The sequence below is a fragment of the Eumetopias jubatus genome, unplaced genomic scaffold (assembly GCF_037043125.1).
Source record: "Eumetopias jubatus isolate StellerSeaLion01/CBP00866 unplaced genomic scaffold, mEumJub1_p1.0 scaffold_1, whole genome shotgun sequence".
Classification (NCBI taxonomy): Eukaryota; Metazoa; Chordata; class Mammalia; order Carnivora; family Otariidae; genus Eumetopias; species Eumetopias jubatus.
This window is the reverse complement of record NW_028274807.1, coordinates 183,867,029-183,887,673: the sequence shown is the minus strand read 5'-3', so window position 1 is coordinate 183,887,673 and position 20,645 is coordinate 183,867,029. Positions and strand designations below refer to the sequence as shown.

General features: G+C 37.8%; 1 protein-coding gene across 1 annotated transcript; it reads left to right on the top strand.

Annotated features, from left to right (window-relative positions):
* Positions 1-301: 301 nt before the first annotated feature.
* Positions 302-12,047, top strand: KBTBD8 (kelch repeat and BTB domain containing 8). The gene is made up of 4 exons (XM_028110466.2): positions 302-351; positions 941-1,151; positions 5,063-6,177; positions 8,754-12,047. The coding sequence occupies exons 1-4, from the start codon at positions 336-338 to the stop codon at positions 9,215-9,217; spliced, it is 1,806 nt and encodes a 601-aa protein (XP_027966267.1). The 5' UTR covers positions 302-335; the 3' UTR covers positions 9,218-12,047.
* Positions 12,048-20,645: the final 8,598 nt, after the last annotated feature.

Here is a 20,645-nt window from a genome sequence, read left to right as displayed (position 1 = left end):
GACTACCTCTTCCGGCAGGCACTGCGCGCCCCACAGACACAGGCTGGCGAGTTCCCAGCTCTCCACCTCCGCCACAACCAGCCAATAAGAATCACAGGCGTAGGCCTCCGCCCTACTCGGACCACGCGGGAGCGGGGTCAATAAAACTACACTTCCCGAAAGGCCTTGCGCACACCATGGCCAATCGGAACACGGAACTTGGAGGCTAGGGGCGGAGCCGGATGCATAGGCCACCCCATTGGCCAGGTGAAGCTTAGAAGAGCCGGAACCCGGGAGCAAGAGAAGCGAAATGACATTTCCTCTTTAAATAGCTGGAGCCGGGGCCCCGTGGAGAAATGGCCGCGTCGGCAGGTGGGTCTAGTGGTGGCTAGGGAGGTGTGTTGCGGGGGAGGTGGGCCGGGGTCCAGGCTCAGGTTGCGAGCTGAGGAGGTGGCGATGAAGAGCCGGAGAGAAGGATGGGGAGGTGGAGAGGGATGAGGGGAGGGAGGATGGATGGCGTGGAGGGCGGTGGGCGGTCCGGCGGGGCAGCGATGGGGAGGCCGGGTACCCGCCGCCACTTTGACCAGTTCAGCAGGCGGTTGAGGGGGCACTGGCGGCCGCCATCCATCGAGCTTCCCTCGTGAGGCTTCTGCCCTCCGCTCTTGGCTGGGACGTTCTGGCTCTCGGCGGAGTCGCCGCAGACACCGCGCCTGTTCTGCCTGCACAGTCCCTCCGCGAGCACGGGGCATCGGGCTCGCCGGGCTCCCGGAGGAGCAAGCTGGGGTTTGAACTTGCATCGCAGCTCTTTCTCTCTCCCAGATCTCACCCCGCGGCCCCATTTGGTGGTGTATATATACATATATGTATTTTTGTAGGCGGGGAGTACGGGGTTGGCGGGGGGTAAGCCGTGAATGCCGTAACTGGCTCCGAACTTCTTGTGGTTGTACGATTTTTCTCCTAGATTTAAGTAAGTCTTCCCCAACACCGAATGGGATTCCGTCTTCAGATACAGCCAACGATGCCATGGACCCCTTCCATGCGTGCAGTATTCTTAAGCAACTCAAAACAATGTACGATGAAGGACAGTTGACAGACATTGTAGTGGAAGTGGATCACGGGAAAACATTTTCCTGTCATAGAAACGTTCTTGCTGCAATCAGCCCTTACTTCAGGTATGATAATGGTAGAAACTTCTGTTGATAGCCTCATCGAGTTCCCTTTCTTTATCCCTCAGGGTTGCCCACTTGATTATAAAACGGAAATGAGACAATTAAATGAAACCAATGAGTTTGTTTCCTGAAAATAAATAACAGGCCCTATTTATTGAACCCTGGCTTTTGACTTGACGGATTCTTCTAGAATTCAGGTCGTTGGTTTATTAAGTTAGTGAGTATATTTTTGTTTGTTTCAGGTATATAACTACAAAATCTAGACTTGTGCTGCTCAGTCATTGTTTTAAATTAAATAAAATTAAAAATTCAGTTCCTCAGGCAACCTAACGACATTTAAAGTGCCCAGTAGCCACATGTAGGTAGTAGCTGCCAGTTGTACAGCCCAGATGTAGAGCATTTCCATCACTGAAAGTTTTAGTGGTTGGTGCTGATATCGAATTTGTTCCAAAAATTTATCCATGAGGCGTAGTTCTCTGGTGAATGTAACCCTTAGAATTTAAAACATAATAGTGCATTCTTTTGAAAACAAATTACCATTCAGTAGATTGTTTTAATGCCATGGGAGTTAAAGCAATGAAATAAAAATGAATGAATGTATCTTGGGCTTCAGACTAATGATTATTTCCATGATTTCCAGAAGTGTTTTTAAGCTTTCATTTTCATTACATTCTTCTTTGTGTATCAAAACGTTGGAACAGTAAAATTTCAAAACTGGGGTTTAACAAAGAATTTCATACTTTGAGAAGAGATCACTGATAAAGACAATTTCCTGCTTTAACTTCTTTTGTTTCAAGTGCTCACTTTTTTAAGCCTTTCAGTGTTCAAAAATTGTGCCTGAATGACAGTGAGAGCATCTCAACTACACTCTAAAGGTGTTTTTTTTTGTTTGTTTTTGTTTTTTCTTTTGAAGGTGCTTACCTTTGTAGGGCATATAGCAGTATAATGTTCCAGACGGTAGTTTCTGGTTCCTCTTTCTCAGAATACTGGGTTAAATATAGTCACTTCAGTCTGATGCTTATGATGTAACCATTTAGACTTGCCTAGGGATAGGTCATTGGACTGTTAAGTATTAACCATCACAAGGGAGTGAGCTGGAAGGAAAAAAAGAAGAAACTCATATACACAGAAGGTATGAAGTTTGGCCTGGTAATGGAAACTACTGGTGGGATTCGCTTATCTAGACTATTCATTAGATATGGTTAGTTCATCTGTGCATTTAAATATATGTCATAATTACTGCTTACCAAGTTCTGGGCTAAGCTTACTTTACATATATTGCTTTATATATCTTTACCATTATGTCTCTGCACAATTCCTATTTTACATGTGAAAAACTGAGGTTTGGGGAAGTTAAATGACCTCCTGAATCATCTAACTACTAAGTGGCAGAGGCTAGATTTGATTCCAAGTCAGGCTTCTTAGTCACTGTTAGGACTTTTAATGAACGAGAGTAGGTCTCTTTAAAGTTGCCTTTGAGAAGTTTCTATTGTATATTAGATTTGAAGAGTTTAAAAAAAATTGAAACTTGAAAGTAAAAATGCCTGTATTTTACTGAAATTTTATACTCTGGCTTGTAATTAAAATTAGTTTGAACACTTAGACAAATCACTTTAAAAGAAGTATGCTACAGTAGATTTTCATAATTACAAGAAATTAAGGAAATGGTTGGAAAACTTCCTAAGCATAAGATACATGAATTCAGATGAAGGTATTTGGCTAGAAAACTCAAGGATTAGGTTCTTATCTCTTGCTAGAGGTTTTTGTACAGAAGTTTCTTGGCACTGGTGCTGCTCCTTATGTGAGATCTAGGAAGACGTACTTAATAGTTTCTAAGTCTTGCATCATTGGTGGAAAAAAAATAGCTTGAAATCTGGCATGGCTGTTTCATGATCCCAGTGACTTGTCAGAATTAAAATTTGCATGATTATTGGAAACTTTCTACTGCTCAGGATTTTGTGCGAGGAAATGTTCCATCTTTATGTGGCATTTACAGAAGGATCCTGTTAGAACAGAGGAGAGCTCATAAAGTGTCACACTGCTCCTGAGGCCAGCCTATTCAAGTCAGTAGAGTTCCCATGATGAAGGGGTATGTGGTAATATTCTCCTTTGGGAGTTAATCTTTGCCTAATGAAGGGCTTTATTTTTCTTTTTAATTGGTAGATGTATGGATAGCTGTGTTTTTCAGCACCTGAAATGGAAAACCAGCTCATACATTGGGAGATCTAGTTTTCAATCATGAAAAAAAGGCTGTGTGATATTAAGCTTAAAATTTATGTTGTAGAAGTCAAAGTAGGACTCAGAGATGGTTCATCCAGGTAGCAAGCTGGATCCTTGTACCCATGTATATCCCCATGTTTCTCATTATATTTTAAAATTAACTGTTTAAGGATATATATTTTTTTATAACCTAGCACTTCAAAATGAGAGGGGTCTGGATCTGTATAAAGAACTTTATCACCAATGTCAGGTCAGTTTTTTCAACAGACATTTACTAAGCACCCTAGGGCACACAACCCTTTTCCCAAAAGGCTTTTTAAAAGAACTTTGGTTTGATTTTTATATTTAATTTTAAGAACAGCCTAGAAAGAAACCTTAAAGGAGGAGAAAAAAGGCAAATGATGTATATAAAGGACAAATACTAAAATACAGAGCCAGGCTTTTGGCTACTTAATGTTTTGGTCAAGAAAGTCCCATAAATACACAGATATTTTATATTAGAATTAAGTAAGTATATAAATAAATAAATTTGCTTTCAAAGGCAAAAGCTTGGGATTTTCAAAACCATTATCTCCAAAGCGTCAATTAATTCTTAAACTCTCTTTAGAAGTATGCATTCTATTAACCCTACTATAATCTTTATTTATATTCAGATATACATAGGTAAAATATGGTAGCTTTGAGAAAATTGAGTATATTTCTTTACGTAAAGGTTTTCAAAATGTCCAAGAGAAAGTGAAGTGATGCTCTTTTTTTTTTTAATAAAGATTTTATTTGAGAGAGAGACAGTGAGAGAGGGAACACAGGCAGGGTGAGTGGGAGAGGGAGAAGCAGGGTTCCTGCAGAGCAGGGAGCCCTTGACACGGGGCTCGATCTCAGGACCCCGGGATCATGACCCAAGCCGAGGGCAAACACTTAACGCCTGAGCCACCCAGGCACCCCTGAAGTGATGTTCTTTATATTCCTTATAATGATTAAGGAAGCATTCAAAAGATCATAGTTTTAAAAGGAAGTAGGTAGAGAAAATGAACTTCTGAAGAACATCTTGTCTTTCTGAGATCAAATTTTTAAAGATGTATTTCAGGGACAAGTTGCCTTGTACATTTCCACTGGGACATGAAAAGTTTAATCAGACAGTCTATATATGCTAATGTGTCACATTGACACCTATAGGTATTAAATTTCCTGATTGGCCTGGCGAGTTAAGATCTCAAGTCCATAAGGCAACTTGACCAGAAGCCTGGATAGGGGCTCCAAGGAAAATAAGGTGTCCCGGAATAGTCCATGCCATCTTTCAGTGTGCTTTAATTAGGTATACTCTCTTTTTTTCAGTGTTGGCATAAAGTGGATGTGATATGATGAGCACTGGGTGTTATACACAACTGATGAATTATTGAACTCTATGTCTGAAACTAATGATATACTATATGTTGGCTAATTGAATTTAAATTTAAAAAAAATGAAAAAGAAAAAAAGCGGACTGGCCCTGAGAATAGAATTTTTGAGATTAGCTAGATTGAATCCTTATGCTAGATGATCAGCTTTTACCCCCATTCAGAATATCAGGAAACACATTAGGAAGTATTTTTCAGTCTCCAAGGTTATCTTTGTGGTAACTGTATACTTCAAAAAACTTGTCACAATAATTTTTATTTGGAGTGCACATATACTATTAACCACTCTTTCCTTCCTAGATCCATGTTCACTAGCGGCCTTACAGAAAGTACTCAAAAAGAAGTTCGAATAGTTGGTGTTGAAGCTGAATCAATGGATTTAGTGTTGAACTATGCCTACACCTCCAGAGTGGTTCTGACAGAGGCCAATGTTCAAGCCTTGTTCACTGCAGCTAGCATCTTCCAGATTCCTTCCATCCAAGACCAATGTGCTAAGTACATGATCAGTCATTTAGACCCACAGAATTCTATTGGGGTCTTCATCTTTGCTGATCATTATGGTCATCAGGAACTTGGAGATCGATCAAAAGAATACATTCGTAAAAAGTTCCTGTGTGTCACCAAAGAACAAGAGTTTCTCCAGTTGACAAAAGACCAACTGATAAGTATCCTAGACAGTGATGATTTAAATGTAGCCCGAGAAGAGCATGTTTATGAAAGCATCGTAAGGTGGTTTGAACATGAACAGAATGAAAGAGAAGTGCATCTTCCAGAAATTTTTGCCAAATGCATACGTTTTCCTCTGATGGAAGATGCCTTTATAGAGAAAATTCCACCTCAGTTTGCACAGGCTATAGCCAAAAGCTATGTAGAAAAGGGCCCATCCAATACCAATGGCTGCACACAGAGACTTGGAATGACTGCATCTGAAATGATCATATGTTTTGATGCTGCCCACAAACACTCAGGAAAGAAGCAAACAGTGCCTTGTCTAGATATAGTCACAGGAAGAGTGTTTAAGCTATGCAAACCACCAAATGATCTAAGAGAAGTTGGGATTCTTGTATCACCAGATAATGACATTTACATTGCAGGAGGGTACCGGCCCAGCAGCAGCGAGGTCTCCATCGACCATAAGGCAGAAAATGATTTCTGGATGTATGACCATTCCACCAATAGGTGGCTTTCCAAACCCCCGTTGCTGCGAGCCAGAATAGGCTGCAAACTGGTGTATTGCTGTGGTAAGATGTATGCAATTGGAGGTCGTGTTTATGAAGGTGACGGGAGAAACTCACTGAAATCCGTGGAGTGCTATGACAGCAGAGAGAATTGCTGGACCAGCGTTTGCGCAATGCCTGTTGCAATGGAGTTTCATAACGCTGTGGAGTACAAAGAGAAGATCTATGTTTTACAGGGTAGGTGCCTGACTGGTTAATTCTCCAGGAGAGGGGAGCAGGTCAAACGTGGTTTCCTTACTTATACTAAAACAGATGTTTGTTCTTAATTGAGACTCCTCTGGCTTTCTTATCATAAACCGTTTGTTGCAACAGTCTGTTCTTTAAAGGATGTATAAAGGCAATAAACTTTTGAATCAAAAAAGGCAGGCATCTTTAAGTTACTAAAATGATCCTGTAAGTTTTTTATGTTCTTACTGTGTTTTGACATCATGGAGGATAAGTATTTTTGAAAACATAATTTAGTGAATCCTAGTTCAGCATTTTGGGAGGACATTCAGAGCCATTTTTAAGACTCTAAGCTTGATACAAGACTGTTTTACTCTTCAGTAATACATAATCAAGAGATGTTGTAGCAGCTACTTTTTATGGAACTTATGGGATTAGTTTAAAAGAGGAAAAAGAACAAAGAATTTTGTGATAAACCTTATGATTGCAAAGGTTATGGAACTTAATTATAAAGAGTTTGAAATTACAGTCTTTAGATTTTAATTTCACTGCAGCATACGATATCTTCCATAATATGTTTTCAAGTTTTTTCACTGAAAAGATTTGAGATGTTACCTTTTTCTTTACATTTGCTATTATAAGAGGGACTATCTAATATACTTAGCTTTAAAAAATTTTTTGTTTAAACTGTTGAAGGCTAGTATTCTGGCAAAGATCATGTAGTAGGAGTAGAAAGAAGGACCAAGTAAGTATAAATAAGATACTTGATCCACGGTTCTAATTAGTGATAACTAATGTTTGCCCTGTGTTTGGTTTCTTAAACATTTTAGTTGCTTGAATGTTGAAAACAGTGATGATAATACCAACATCCTTATTCCTCTTTTGGGTTTCTTAATTGCTTATATTTGTTTTCCTCACACTATTACTTTAATAAAACAAGAAAAGGGTGATTCCTGTGTAAATACACATGATTTTTTTTAGCTCTTATACCATTTAGAAGAATATGTTCTTCACTCTCATCTTTTATTTGACTAGAAATGCCTGAACGCATTTGTTTAAACTTCAATATCAAGTTAATTCTCCAAAAGGAGTATCACTAGGTAGTGATACTTTATTTTAGTTAAATAGAAGCACAGGCATGATTAGGTTTGTTGGTCTTGCTGAATAATGGAATATAAGACTGGATGTATAATCTGTCCAGTATGGTTGGATAGGTTATATCATTCAATATGATGATGCTTTGCTACATATATTTTGGTCTTGCTGGCTAACCAGCTGATAGAATTAATTAAAAGACTTCCAATTGGAAGGTAAAGGTTATGTATTAATGTAAATAATAAAGCAAAGTAACAGCAAATTAATAGAATTTCAGGGCTAGAATGAACATTGCTTAATCCAAGGTTATATTTTACATAAGAGGAATCTGAGGCTCTAAAAGTTTTCTTAATTGCCTATCTGGTTTAAGTTATTAAGAGGACTTTAGATTTTAAAAATTAACTTTTTTGTGAGTCATCTTTTTATAAGAAATTTGTAGAGAGGTAGTACATGTTAGAAACTTTTATTTTCTATTGTCTTTTTAAGAATCCTGTTAAAAGTCAATGAGGGAAGGTAATGTACAACCCAAACCTGGTGGTTTAACAAGCTCTTCTAAGAAAAATTCAAATTATAGTGTCACTATTACTAAGTAGGCAGTTAAATTTGTAGATAAGAGTAAATCTAGTTCAAAACAGTTTTGAAGGGGAAGCTCAATTTAGAAGTAGGTATTTCTAATCTAAACAAAGCCTCTTTATATAAATAAAGTTGACATAAATAGAGGCTTATGCTGTACTATATGTGGCTATTGGAGTATCATTTAATCTGTTCCTAAAAGATCCAGATTTTTAAATCAAGGATTTTTTACAAATGTTATAACTAACGAAATTCTTGTAAATCTCACTAATTATTTTGGACATTTTTATATAGGCAGTCTGACTCAGCACGCCCTTTTATCATCAAAATAGAATTGAAAGTGACCCAAAGTCAACTCCATGAACTGTGTGTTGTCTATCATATTAAAGCCATGCTTTCTCCTCTTAAGTATTTATCTGTGCATTATAGCAGCACTAAAGTAAACATATTAATGGCCCATAGACATAAATCTGAACAATTCCATATGCTATCTTCTAACTAAATAATTAGCACATAAATGTGTAGTGGCTTATTCCTGATGAAGCTGTATGCATACTTTGATCCTACCGGCTAACCATTAGTGATAATGCTTTTTTAGAGCTGGCTTAAAATATATTTTTCTGAAATATACAAGTGTATAGAATAAATGGAGTCAAGTTCTCAACTATTATTCTGCCTTCAAACCAAAGTAACTCCTTATACCTCCCTATTATAAACCCTCTAATTCAGGTTGACTATTATGTTATGTTCTGCCATGGAATTAAGAAATTTTAAGCTATTTTATGCTATATAATATATCTCTGGAGATTATACAAGAAATATTTTAGAAAGTGAAATATTTGGAAAATTACACTTTTCAACATATAACCAAAAAGAAACTTGTAAATGTACATATTCTTGTTTTCCTTTCTTTTTTTTAGGAGAATTTTTCCTCTTCTATGAGCCTCAAAAAGACTACTGGGGTTTTTTAACCCCCATGACTGTGCCTAGAATCCAGGGCTTAGCAGCTGTATACAAGGACTCTATCTACTACATAGCTGGAACCTGTGGAAATCATCAACGTATGTTTACTGTAGAAGCCTATGATATTGAGCTAAATAAATGGACTCGGAAAAAGGACTTTCCATGTGATGAGTCCATAAATCCATACCTTAAACTGGTACTTTTCCAGAATAAACTGCATTTATTTGTTCGAGCTACTCAAGTGACCGTTGAAGAACATGTCTTCAGAACCAGCAGGAAAAATTCCCTTTACCAATATGATGACATCACTGACCAATGGATGAAAGTATACGAGACCCCAGACAGGCTCTGGGACCTTGGACGGCATTTTGAATGTGCTGTTGCTAAACTCTATCCTCAGTGTCTTCAGAAAGTACTTTAATGAGTGGCAGGCCTTAGTGAGCTCACTGGCATCTTGTGCTTGGGGAAACTTAAGTCTTTCATGATCCAAGAAGTGCTGTCAGTATTTAAGAAGCTGAGAGAGTTTGTACATGGTAATGGGTGCTCTTAAAGATTACGGCATAGGGAGGGATTTCTTTTCATCCTTGTGATGTTTTCATTTCATTAAGCAAAAGGTAACAAAGTGCAATTATCAGCCTTTTTTTTTCTGGTATAAAAGTAATCATTTTCATTCTAGAATTTTGTGATAATTCGTCACTGAGATACCAGATGAATCAACAACTATGCACTCTTATAAGAGCAGTTAGGGTATTATGGTTAGAGACATCCAAACTAGTCTGATGTGACTTTTTATTTTAAATACGGGTAAAAATTTGAGGCAATATCACTAGGACTTTAGCTGTGACCTCTCCAACACAGAGAAGCACTTAGATCCTCATTCTATATATATATTTGTGTACTGTTTTCAGGTGTACTGAGATTTAAATGTGTTTTTAGTGTAGGTTGAAGGAAAACAAATATGTCTGAGAAAGAGCTTTTAGTCTGATTGTTTCATATTTCCCATGTAACTTTAAGTTAAGCTAAAGTTTTAGGGTAGCAGTTTTTTTTGTTGTTGTTGATAACTTTTTCAAGTGCTCACACTGTCTCATTATTTACAAATCCCGAAAAGGGCTTACATTCATAGGTGGCTGGTGCTAGTATAAGTGAATTCATGTGTCTTTCTAGATAGGTTTAAATTGTCTGAGCCTGTGCTTACCTTTCAAGTTGGTATGCTGGTTTTGTGGCATAGTACTTTACCTGTTGAACTCCTATGATTTCACAAGATTCTCTGCTTACATGATAGCAAGATCTCTAACTGGACTCAGTTTTAGAATAATGAGAACATGACACTCAGTTTGCACTAACACGGGCCATTTTGTTGCCCTACCTCCTTTCCCATCTTCCCCCCATCCCCTCATTATCGGTACAGTGAAAGGTAACTTATTTCTCTTCTGCACAGAGCATAATGTGAAGTTTTATACCTGCTTTTACAATTTTGTTTTCTAAAAACCTAAAACTCCTGCAGTGGTCTAATTTAATGGCTTTTAAGTTACATATGACCATTAAAACCTCACTTTTTTTTTTTCGTTTTCTCGTTTTTGCACTTAATAGTAATGTATATTTTTACATTGAAAACCTTGTTCTAGCTGAAGGTGATTGAAAAGGAAAGGGTGAGTGAGTAGAACCATAGCATTGTAGGTACTAAATCACTTTTCATATTGAATGGATGAATTTCTAACAATCAATAATAGTAAATAAAGGTAATAGTACTATAAAGGACAAACCAACTCATTTGTAATAACCTAAGGTGGATATTTGGATCAGTAACTTGTTTTTTACTATGCTTAGAATAATTGATAAAGGATATAGGGATAGCCCAGAGTCTGTCCTCAAGTAGAAGATTCTCTTAAAGAAAACAAACTGGCATGGTTTGTATTAAAAACTCTTGCACAAATTGTAATGTGATACTGTGAAACAAATTTAAAACATTGCCTCTTTGCATCACATACCTCGTTTTTCAGAAACTTTCCAAACTGCTTGTCCTTGACCTCTACAAGTAAGGAACGTTTTCTGAAGCAGAATTTAAAGTGGACAGCATTTATAGAATTAACATTTTAAAATCTAGTCTTAGGAAGTTGGATATGTGGTTTCTTATTGGCCTTGATAATATGCCTATAATCTCTTTATAAACTTTGTCAACCACCTGTTTTTTCTCTCTAGTTTTTCTTCTGTTTTTCTTTATCTACATGTTGTTGTGGGGCTTTTGCTGTGAGTGTTTTGAAGCATCTTTCCAGTGTTGCATTGCGGAGGGGAGGAGAAAACAAAACTAACTTTTGCAAGAGATGTTCATGTAATTTATTTTTGAAAGCTTTGTTGAATATCTAAGATATCCTGCCGCTTTTTGACAATCTTCTGTATTTATTTAGAAAAATGTGTTACTTGAAAACATGACAGAACAGTGAGTTAACAATTTACATGTGCCGTGTGATCTATAGGAGTATAATATACTGTGGCTAATTCTTCATCTGCACAACAGTTGATCCTTTGCTATAACCATTTATATTGGGAGTGTGATCTAAGTATAGTGTGTCAAAGCCAACGTTTAGAATTTGCTATGAGGGTAGAATATATATTGAATTTTGTATGAAGAACTATTTGTTTAAATTATATAACTGGGATATTTTGCCACTTTTTAAAATGATTTCAGAAGAGATCCTAGAGAGCTAAGATTAGTAATTTGTGTGGGTATATATGTTTAGATATTTAAGGTACATTTGCATAGTATGATGAGAATATAAGTAAAAGGCACAATGGGGACTAAGAATTAAAATATAGGCTAACATGCCAGTCCCACTTGAACTTTGCTTTTGCATTTGAAGAATGTATGTAGCACTTTCCTATATATTTTTTACACATTGAAAACTGGACTTGGTATAACTATGTTATAGGAAAGTAGAAACTGTATTCTTTATTTTCCACCCTCGTTTTCTGTTATCCTACAAAGTTGATGCTTAAGCATCAGGCTGATTTCACTGGTGCATGAGGAGAAGTGGGTGTGCTCTGCAAGGAATCAGATTCCTTCCCTATGTGAAGCAGTTTCAAATGGCATTCAATGTTCAGTGCTCAGGTATGGAGTAAGTACTGTAGTCCTTTGGGGGCAAATGTGTAGATATTTTTAAACATTTTGCCATAATTGCACAATTTTTTGCATTTTTACCTGATGGCATTGTTTCTTATAATAAAATCTTTTCTCACTAAAAACTTCCACTGTTGTAACTTGACCTCTGACTAGTGAGTTCCACAGAATTAAAAGTTGGTGAAAAACATGAAATACCTTCTGTTATAGTGGAATGGAATAAGATTTTAATCTATCAAATATTTGGCCTCTGGTACAAAATGAACTGGTTAATATCACCTTACATAATGCTCTTTAAATTCCAAAGCAAGCTTGCTTATATCAGTAATTCCTTTGTTTGCTTTGCTTTGGCCTAAACTTTTGTTATTCCACTCCTCTCTCATACTTCACATCCAATCTGTCAGAAAATCCTCTCCCTTCTTCAAAATATACCTAGACTCTGACCACATACCACTGTGCACCACTACCACCAGAGTCTAAACTAGCCTATCTTGTCTGCCTTCTTCACCCTTGACTGGTTGTAACCTATTCTGTTCTCCACACAGTAGCCAGAGTGATCCTGTTAAAACACAAGTCAGATGACATCCCTCTTCTGCTCAAACCGGAGCAGAAGGAGATGGCTTCCCAGCTCCTCTGGTATGAGAGCCAGACTCCTTCCTTAAATGATCTACACCTCACAACCCTACCTCTTGGACTTCCTCTACCATTCCACCAGCTCACTCTATTCCAGCCTCATGGACTGCTGTTCCTGAAGCATGCCAAGCCCTTCCAACATCACTGCCTTTGTCTCTGCTGTGTCTTTTGCCAAGGAAGCCCTAACAACTCACTTTACTCGAGCCACTATTAAAATTCCAGAGAGGACTTCCCTAATCACCTTATGGAAAACTGAACACTCCCAACTCCGCTCTTATACACACCACCTGTCCTTTCCTGCTTTATTTTTCACATATCTACCCCTATTGAAATGTAAGCTCCATGAAAGCAAGGGATTTGTTCTATTCAGATCTGAGCCTAGCATATACTAGGCATTCAATAAATGTTTGTAAAAAGAAATGAATTTTCTGTTAAGTCTTAGAAAACCCTGAGAGGTGGTAGAACACATAGAATCAACTGTTTTATCTGATAGGAAACAAAGATGAAGTCAATTGCTGAAGGTCATCTCATTAATAAGGGGCTCATCTGGGATTAGAACAAAGATTTCCACTTTCACCTTAGTCTAGTTCTATATGCTCCATTAGTTCCAAACAAAACTGATAGAAAAAGGTAGATGCTTTTCTAAGGCAACACTACTTCCCAATACTATTACTTAAAATATCTACTGGAATTTTTACCGTGATTGATTCTCAATGAGGCAATAGATGAGGTAGGAAAATACCTTCTCTTTGTCACCCCACCTGGATGTTCCATCTTTATATCATTCTGCTAGTATGCTACTGTTATGAGTTCTGTCCCTCAAATAAGGTGAAGAAAAACAAGAAGAAAAGGCTTGGGAAACACTGCTTTGGAGTACTGTTATTTTGGTTCTTAACTTAAAATGACTTGCCATTTTAAAATCTTGGTTGTATGCCTGTGTTTTTTATTTGCAAATTATTTGCAAATACAAAAATTAAAAGGGGTCTAGTATCTCTAACTCTACAGAGCAATGCTGTAAATAACATCTGCTTGTCTTTTTAAAGTGATATTTGGCATTTTATATAATGGATGTAAGTTGGGGGAAAAGTACATTTTCCTTTCATTTTATGCTTCTAAGATATACTAAAACTTCTTGACTTGGAACTTTGGTAGACAGAGTTCAAGTGTTTTTAATAGTAAACATGAAGAGGTGGCATTAACTACTACCAGTTCTAGTAAGTATCAAGTTGATGAGTCCTTAATTCTTGTTCTCCACACTTCATTTTGACTACCTGTATCTCTCTGGTAGAAGATCCCAGAACCTAGAAAGTTGGGTACCTGGCTCATGGGTCTGCTGGTTTTCTGTTCTCTTTTGGTAACCCAGCTTTAGCCCAGACACTGAATACATAAGGAAGTTACTCTACACATTTGGACAGGTGAATCAATATGGCTGCCATTGCAGAGAAAGGGAAAAGTACAAAGTAAACATTTAGAGATTTAAATTGCTATGCCATAAAGGCAAAATTTTAATCCATGAAAGTGTGCAGTGTATTATGACTGCTGAGGGGGGCACAGTCCAGTATGACTAGGTAACCATGACACAATATTTACTTCCACTTCTTTTCAATTGTGTATTTTTTTTTAAAAAAGATTTTATTTACTTTTGAGGGAGAGAGCGAGAGCAGGGGGCAGGGGAGGGCAGTGGAGAGGAGCGAAGGGAGAGGGATAAACAGACTCCATGCTGAGTGTGGAGCCTGACTCAAGGCTCGATCCCATGACCCTGTATCATGACCTGAGCTGAAACCAAGAGTCAGACCTTCAACTGACTGAGCCACCCAGGTGTCCCATAATCTTGTATTTTAAAACATTAAAATGTTACAAAATGTGCAATAAACTTCTCATTAGCCACCCACTTTATTATTCAAACTCTCATGCTCAAGAACCCTGCTATCAGGTTTTTGGGATCATTGAGATGCCAATTCATGTTCCCCCCTACTTTTTCCACTATCCATCAGCCCCTACTGGAGAACTTTCCTGAACTTAGCCAAGGTCAGTTCCATGATTCATTCAGAATAATGTTATTTTGAGGAACCTCCATACTGTTCTCCAGAGTGGCTGCATCAGTTTGCATTCTCACCAACAGTGGAACAGTGATATTTTGAGAAGACAGGAGTCACTATATAGGCATTCCCCCATCTCCCTGCCATCTACCTGAATTTTCTCTTCTCTTCTGACATCATGTATTTCTATGGTATTAAATGCCATTTGCATACTGATGAATTCCAAATTTGTATTTTCAAACCTACTTCTATTCTTGGCTCCATACTCATATCCAGCTGCCTACTAGATAGCTCCTGTTGGGTTGGTAGAGACATCTCAAACTTAACATCTTTGAATTCTCCATTTCCATCATTCCCTGCATCTACTCAAGCCATTGAACAGGTCCGGAAAGTTCTACCCACAAAATGCAATTTATATCTGTCCACTCCTCTCCATTTTCACTACAAGCCAGTCTTCCACTGTAGCAACAGCACCATAACAATTCCTACTTCAACTTACATCCACATTCTCAGTAATACATCCCTAGTACAAGAGTCAGAGTGATCTTAACAAATGGTAATAAGTTTCTGCCAAGTGTAGAACATAGCAATTGCTTTCCGTCAGGTGCTACATAAATGGCCCCTTGCTTACTTCTCCAACATTACCCAGTATCACTTTCCAACCTTGCTACCCATTCTGTAGATACACTGGCTGTGGCAGACCTTGTGGGTGTTCCTCCCATATACCCCTGGCACTCACTCTTCCCAAGCATATTGACCTTTACAGCTTCCAATTGCAACTACTTGCAATTCTTGCTGGCTCCTGGACCTTGCTTGGTCCACTGTCAGGCAGGCTGGAAGTGCCAAAGAGTTAACACCCCTGAGGACTAGACTTCAGCCAATTCCTGATGGGACTCAGTTGATAAGATCCCAGCTTCTTTCTACAGGTGAGATACGTGAGGCATGTTCTACACTGTCTCTTAGAGTTCCTCAGTGTAAATGAATCCTCATAGCCCGTAATAGTAACCTCCTTGATAACCACACCTTCCCTGATTCACTTTCCTACTCTCCTCCCAACGCCTCTTGGGACATCCCACCTCCTTTCATTGAACTTCTGGCACTCAAATCCTTGCTCAGGAATGGTTTCTGCAGAAGCCCAACCTGAGACACTGGCCACTTTTTCAATTCCTCAAGGCTCCTCCCTACATTATTAACTTTGTTCATGCTGTTTCCTGTACTTGGAAATTTCTTCTCTTCACCTGTTCTTTGCATGACCATTTCATTCTCATCTTTCAGGTCTCAAAGAAATCTTCCCTGATAATCCTAGCTAAAATAGATGGCTGATCACGCTTGCTCACACCAGCTAAAGTGGTTTCCTTCCCTTAACTTCTTGTTTCTGTGTCCTCACTAAATAGTCAGTTCCATGAGGGCAGGGACCAGGTCTATTTGTTATGCAGTGGGTCCCCAGTACCTGGAAACGTGTCTAGCACATAGCAGACTTTTTTAAAAAATAAATTTTTAATTTCAAAATAGTTTTAATTTATAGAAAAGTTGCAAAGATAGTGCAACAACTTCCCCTATTCCTCACACACACCCTATTATTCACATCTTCTATTAATGAGCCAATGTTGATTATTATTAACCAAATACTTTCAGAAATCTTTAGTTTTTATGTAACGTCCTATTTATGTTTCAGGATCCCATCCAGGATGCATTTAGTTGTCATCCTCCATAGGCTCCTCTTGGCTGAGACAGTTTCTCAGACCTTCCTTGTTTTTGATGACTTTGACGGTTTTGACGAGTGCTTATTGGTCAGATGTTTTGTAGAATGTCCCTCAATTGGCATTTGTCTGATGTTTTTCTTATTTTTAGACTGGAGTTATGTATTTTGGGGAGGAATTTTCCACAGAGGAAAATTACCATTCTATCACATCATCTCAAGGGTATATATTCTCCATATGACTTGGTGCTGTTGATGTTAACCTTGATCACCTGGCTGGGATAGTGTTTGTCAGGTTTCTCCAGTGTGAAGTTATCCCCCCGATTCCACACTGTACCCTTTAGAAGGGTTATTATGTGTAGCCCACACTTAAGGAGTGAAGAGTTAACTATCACCTGGGGGTGGGGTATCTACATAAATTATTTGGGATTTTTCTGCACAGATTTTTCTCTTCTCCCTAATCTATTTTTTTTAATCCAACCACTTCTATCAGTATGGACTCATGAATATTTATTTTATGCTTTGGATTATAATCCACTACTACTTTATTTTGTGGCTCAAATTGTTAGAGCTTTGGCCACTGGGAGCTCCTTAGCTGGTACCTGTGCACCTCTGACATACTCCCATCAATGTGAATGATTTTGGTTTATTTATTTATTTATTTATTTATTTATTTATTTAACAGAAAGGGAAATACAGTTTGTGCATTAGCTTTCTTTTTTTTTTTTTAAAGATTTTATTTATTTATTTGACAGAGAGAGACACAGCGAGAGAGGGAACACAAGCAGGGGGAGTGGGAGAGGGAGAAGCAGGCTTCCCGTGGAGCAGGGAGCCCAAAGCGGGGCTCGATTCCAACACCCTGGGATCATGACCTGAGCTGAAGGCAAATGCTTAACGACTGAGCCACCCAGGCACCCCAAAAGTTTTTGGGGGCAGTTTTCATTTCTGACCCTAAAAGATGTTCCAGGCTCACCTTGTATATTTCCTTCCCCAGCCCTAGAATCAGCCATTTTCCCAAGGATCTCTAGTTGTTTTTATCGGAGATCTGGGCATTAGGTGTGCTTATTGGTACTGGGATGTCATTGTTTCTAGACCCTTTCAGCTGACCAGATAAGGAAGTAGGTATTTGTATGTACTTTAACCTGGCTGCCACCATCCACCATCCATTTACTTAACTGTTCAATTTTAGTATACACATAGAGTGCTGTCAGAATTGTTAACCTGCACTTCTGTGGGGAGTCGCTCTATCAGCTAAAGTACAACGCTTATGTACAATCCCTTTGCCTTTACACTTACAGACTCCCCTCATTTCCCAAGTTATTCAGGTCAGTACCTCTTCCTTCCATGTACTTTAGTGAGATTGCTTTATACATTTTTAATAATTTATCTGATAATATTTTTCTTCTTTAGCCTGTGAAATGGTGGATTATATTCATTGATTTTCAAATGTTGAACTAGCCTTGTATACCTGGAATAAATCCCACTGGATTATGATGCATTTTTTTATACATTGTTGGATTTGATTTGCTTATATTTGTTGAGAATTTTTGAGTCTATGCTAATGAGAAATATCAGTCAGTAGTTTTCCTTTCTTGTAATGTTGGTTTGAGATTAGGGTAATGCTGGTGTCTTAGTAAGAATTAGGAAGTTTTTCCTTTTATTCCATTTTCTGGAAGAGATCATGGAAATTTGGTATAATTTCTACCTTAAATGTATGGTAGAATTTACAGGTAAAACCATCTGGACTTGATGCTTTATTTTTGTAAAAGTTGTATATTACTAACTCAATTTCTTTAATAGCTGTAGAGCTCTTACCTATTAGAGTTATTTTAAATTCCCACTCAGACAATTCCAGAATCTCTGACATATCTAAGATCTGTTCTGATGCATGCTTTTTCTCTTCAGAATTTTTTTCTTGCATTTTAGCATGTCATAATTATTAACTGAAAGTCAGACATGATGAATCAGGTAATAAGAACAAAGATAAACAGAACTTTAGCGTGAGGCTTTTTGTTAATATGGCTAGGAGTTGGGCTTTGTTAATGATTGCTGTACCTGTGGGGTTAGAGGCATCGAATTGCTCTAGCACCCTGTTTCTCTCTCCTCTTACCTTTGGTCTTTAAGTACTTCTACTCGGAGAGTCTGTGTCTTGCAGCTCTTTCAGCTGTAATGAATCCACTCTTATTATACGGAAGCTTGTTGGTGTGGTTATATGGTATGGGAGAAAGAGCAGTATAAAATCTTCCAATTAAATCTGAGTCTTGGAGTGGGCTTGTGTCATAGTGCTGCGACCTTTACAGGAGTTTCTCCTGTGGTATAGCTTTTTATTTTGCCTTGCACCATCCACCCATCCCCACTGCAGCATTCCCCATTTGTTTCCTTAAAGCCCTGGCCCCTACTGACTGTGAGATTCCTTTCTCCCTTAGGTGAGACAGGAATGAAAACTCTTCGTCCGGCTTTTATCAAGCTCTGTCAAAGTATTTCTCCCTGGAGAGGCCTTTGTGATGGAAAAGGCTCTGGGTATATTTCACGATTATTATCCCTTCCCTCTTGCTGGAGCACTAGGGGATATTTCTCAGATGTTTGCCATGAGACTTTGGTGGGGTGATTATAGGTAAAGCCCACAAAAGTGTAGGGGCCCCTCTGAGACTATAGTTCTCAGGACTTCTTCACTCTCACGCTAGTCCATGCTCAGCCTTCAGTAATTCATCTGAATTACCATTTAAGGGTTCTTAACAATTTATGGCTCTTGGGACTTTTGGGCCAGGTAAGCAAATGTTGACTACAACTGTCTGGATTCAGCTGTACTCCAGATTTCAGGATGACTATTTGCCCTGCCAACAATTTCTCTGGTGGGTCCAAGAAAAGTCACCGATTCTCAGTTTGAACAGCTTTATTTTGTAAGGTTGTAAATGACAACTTCCAAGCTCTGCACATTCCAGTGCTGAATCTGGAAGTCCCTATAATAAACTTCTAATGTATATCTGTTGACTGAAGGAGTTATTCTTTACTTCCTACATAAATTATTTATTTATGTATATGATATGTATGTATATATTTTATATGTATGATATATTTCACAATAAAAAATAAGTGAAAAAGTCTTACTTTGTAAAACATGCTCATACACTTAATCATATTTAGGTATATTTTGTTTGTAATTTACATGATCATGGAATTATTTAACATAGTTCAGTGAATGGTGACTCTCGAGTACCTAATAACCCAGTTTTCTAGGACCAAATTAAAATTATGTGATATAATTTAATTAAAATCATCAATCTACTTTGAGATTTTTTTATCGTACTATGAAAGCTAATTGAATGTTACAATGTAATCATTTTATTTTATTTATTTATTTATTTTTTTTAGGGAGAAACTGGACTTATTATTTTTTTAATATTTTATTTATTTATTTATTTGAGAGAGAGAGAGAGAGAATGAGGAGGGGGGAGGGTCAGAGGGAGAAGCAGACTCCCCGCTGAGCAGGGAACCCGATGCGGGACTCGATCCTGGGACTCCAGGATCATGACCTGAGCCGAAGGCAGTCGCTTAACCAACTGAGCCACCCAGGCGCCCCAATGTAATCATTTTAAATTATCCTTATCAGGTATATACAGAACATTTTCTATTGATTAGTTAGAAATAAATGGGATTTAATAGGTCCTTTACTTCCTTTCTCTCCTTTTCCACAAAAATATGCACAATTGTATGATTTGGTGGGAAAAAAACTACACATAAATACTAACAAATAGAAAATGTTAACATATTTCCTAAGTATTTTTTATTGGTCTTATGAACAGGAGTTATAGTATTTTTGGTGAATATGAGCAGATTTCTTAACCTCTCAGAGTTTCACTTTTCTTGTATATAAACTAGGGTTAATAATGTAATCCACCTTGTAGATCTTTTGTGAGGATCGAATAAACATGACAAACTCTTATCACAGTGCCTGGCACATAATGAACCTCTATAAATAATGTTCACTGTTGTTAGTATTATTAATAACTCTAGTCTTTTGGATATACTTAAAACATAGCCTCAGTAGAACAAGATTTTCTTAACAGCTTATAGGACATATATGCTAAAAAGAAGGGAAGCCATTTGCACTCTTGTTAATGACATTGTGCCCATAATCCCCATGTGAAAGCAATTGTCACAGTTTTCTGGTCACACAGTTCTCACTTTCCTTTCTGCACTGTGCATTTCTGAAGGATTGAACTTAAATAATATTTAAAGTGAGCTTGTAACCTCTGTCTGCAAAATAAAAATAAGGGTTTTTTTGTTGTTCGTTTTTAAGACCTGTCCCTCAGGTTTATCTTGTCCTCTGTTGTCACTTAGAGATAAGGATCTAATGGCGTTC

What these genes read in the sequence shown, in the direction of transcription:
- KBTBD8 (XM_028110466.2), top strand. An exon ending in GCAATCAGCCCTTACTTCAG is followed by an intron (nt 1,152 to 5,062) that starts GTATGATAATGG and finishes TTTCCTTCCTAG; the next exon opens with ATCCATGTTCACTAGCGGCC. An exon ending in GAAGATCTATGTTTTACAGG is followed by an intron (nt 6,178 to 8,753) that starts GTAGGTGCCTGA and finishes TCTTTTTTTTAG; the next exon opens with GAGAATTTTTCCTCTTCTAT.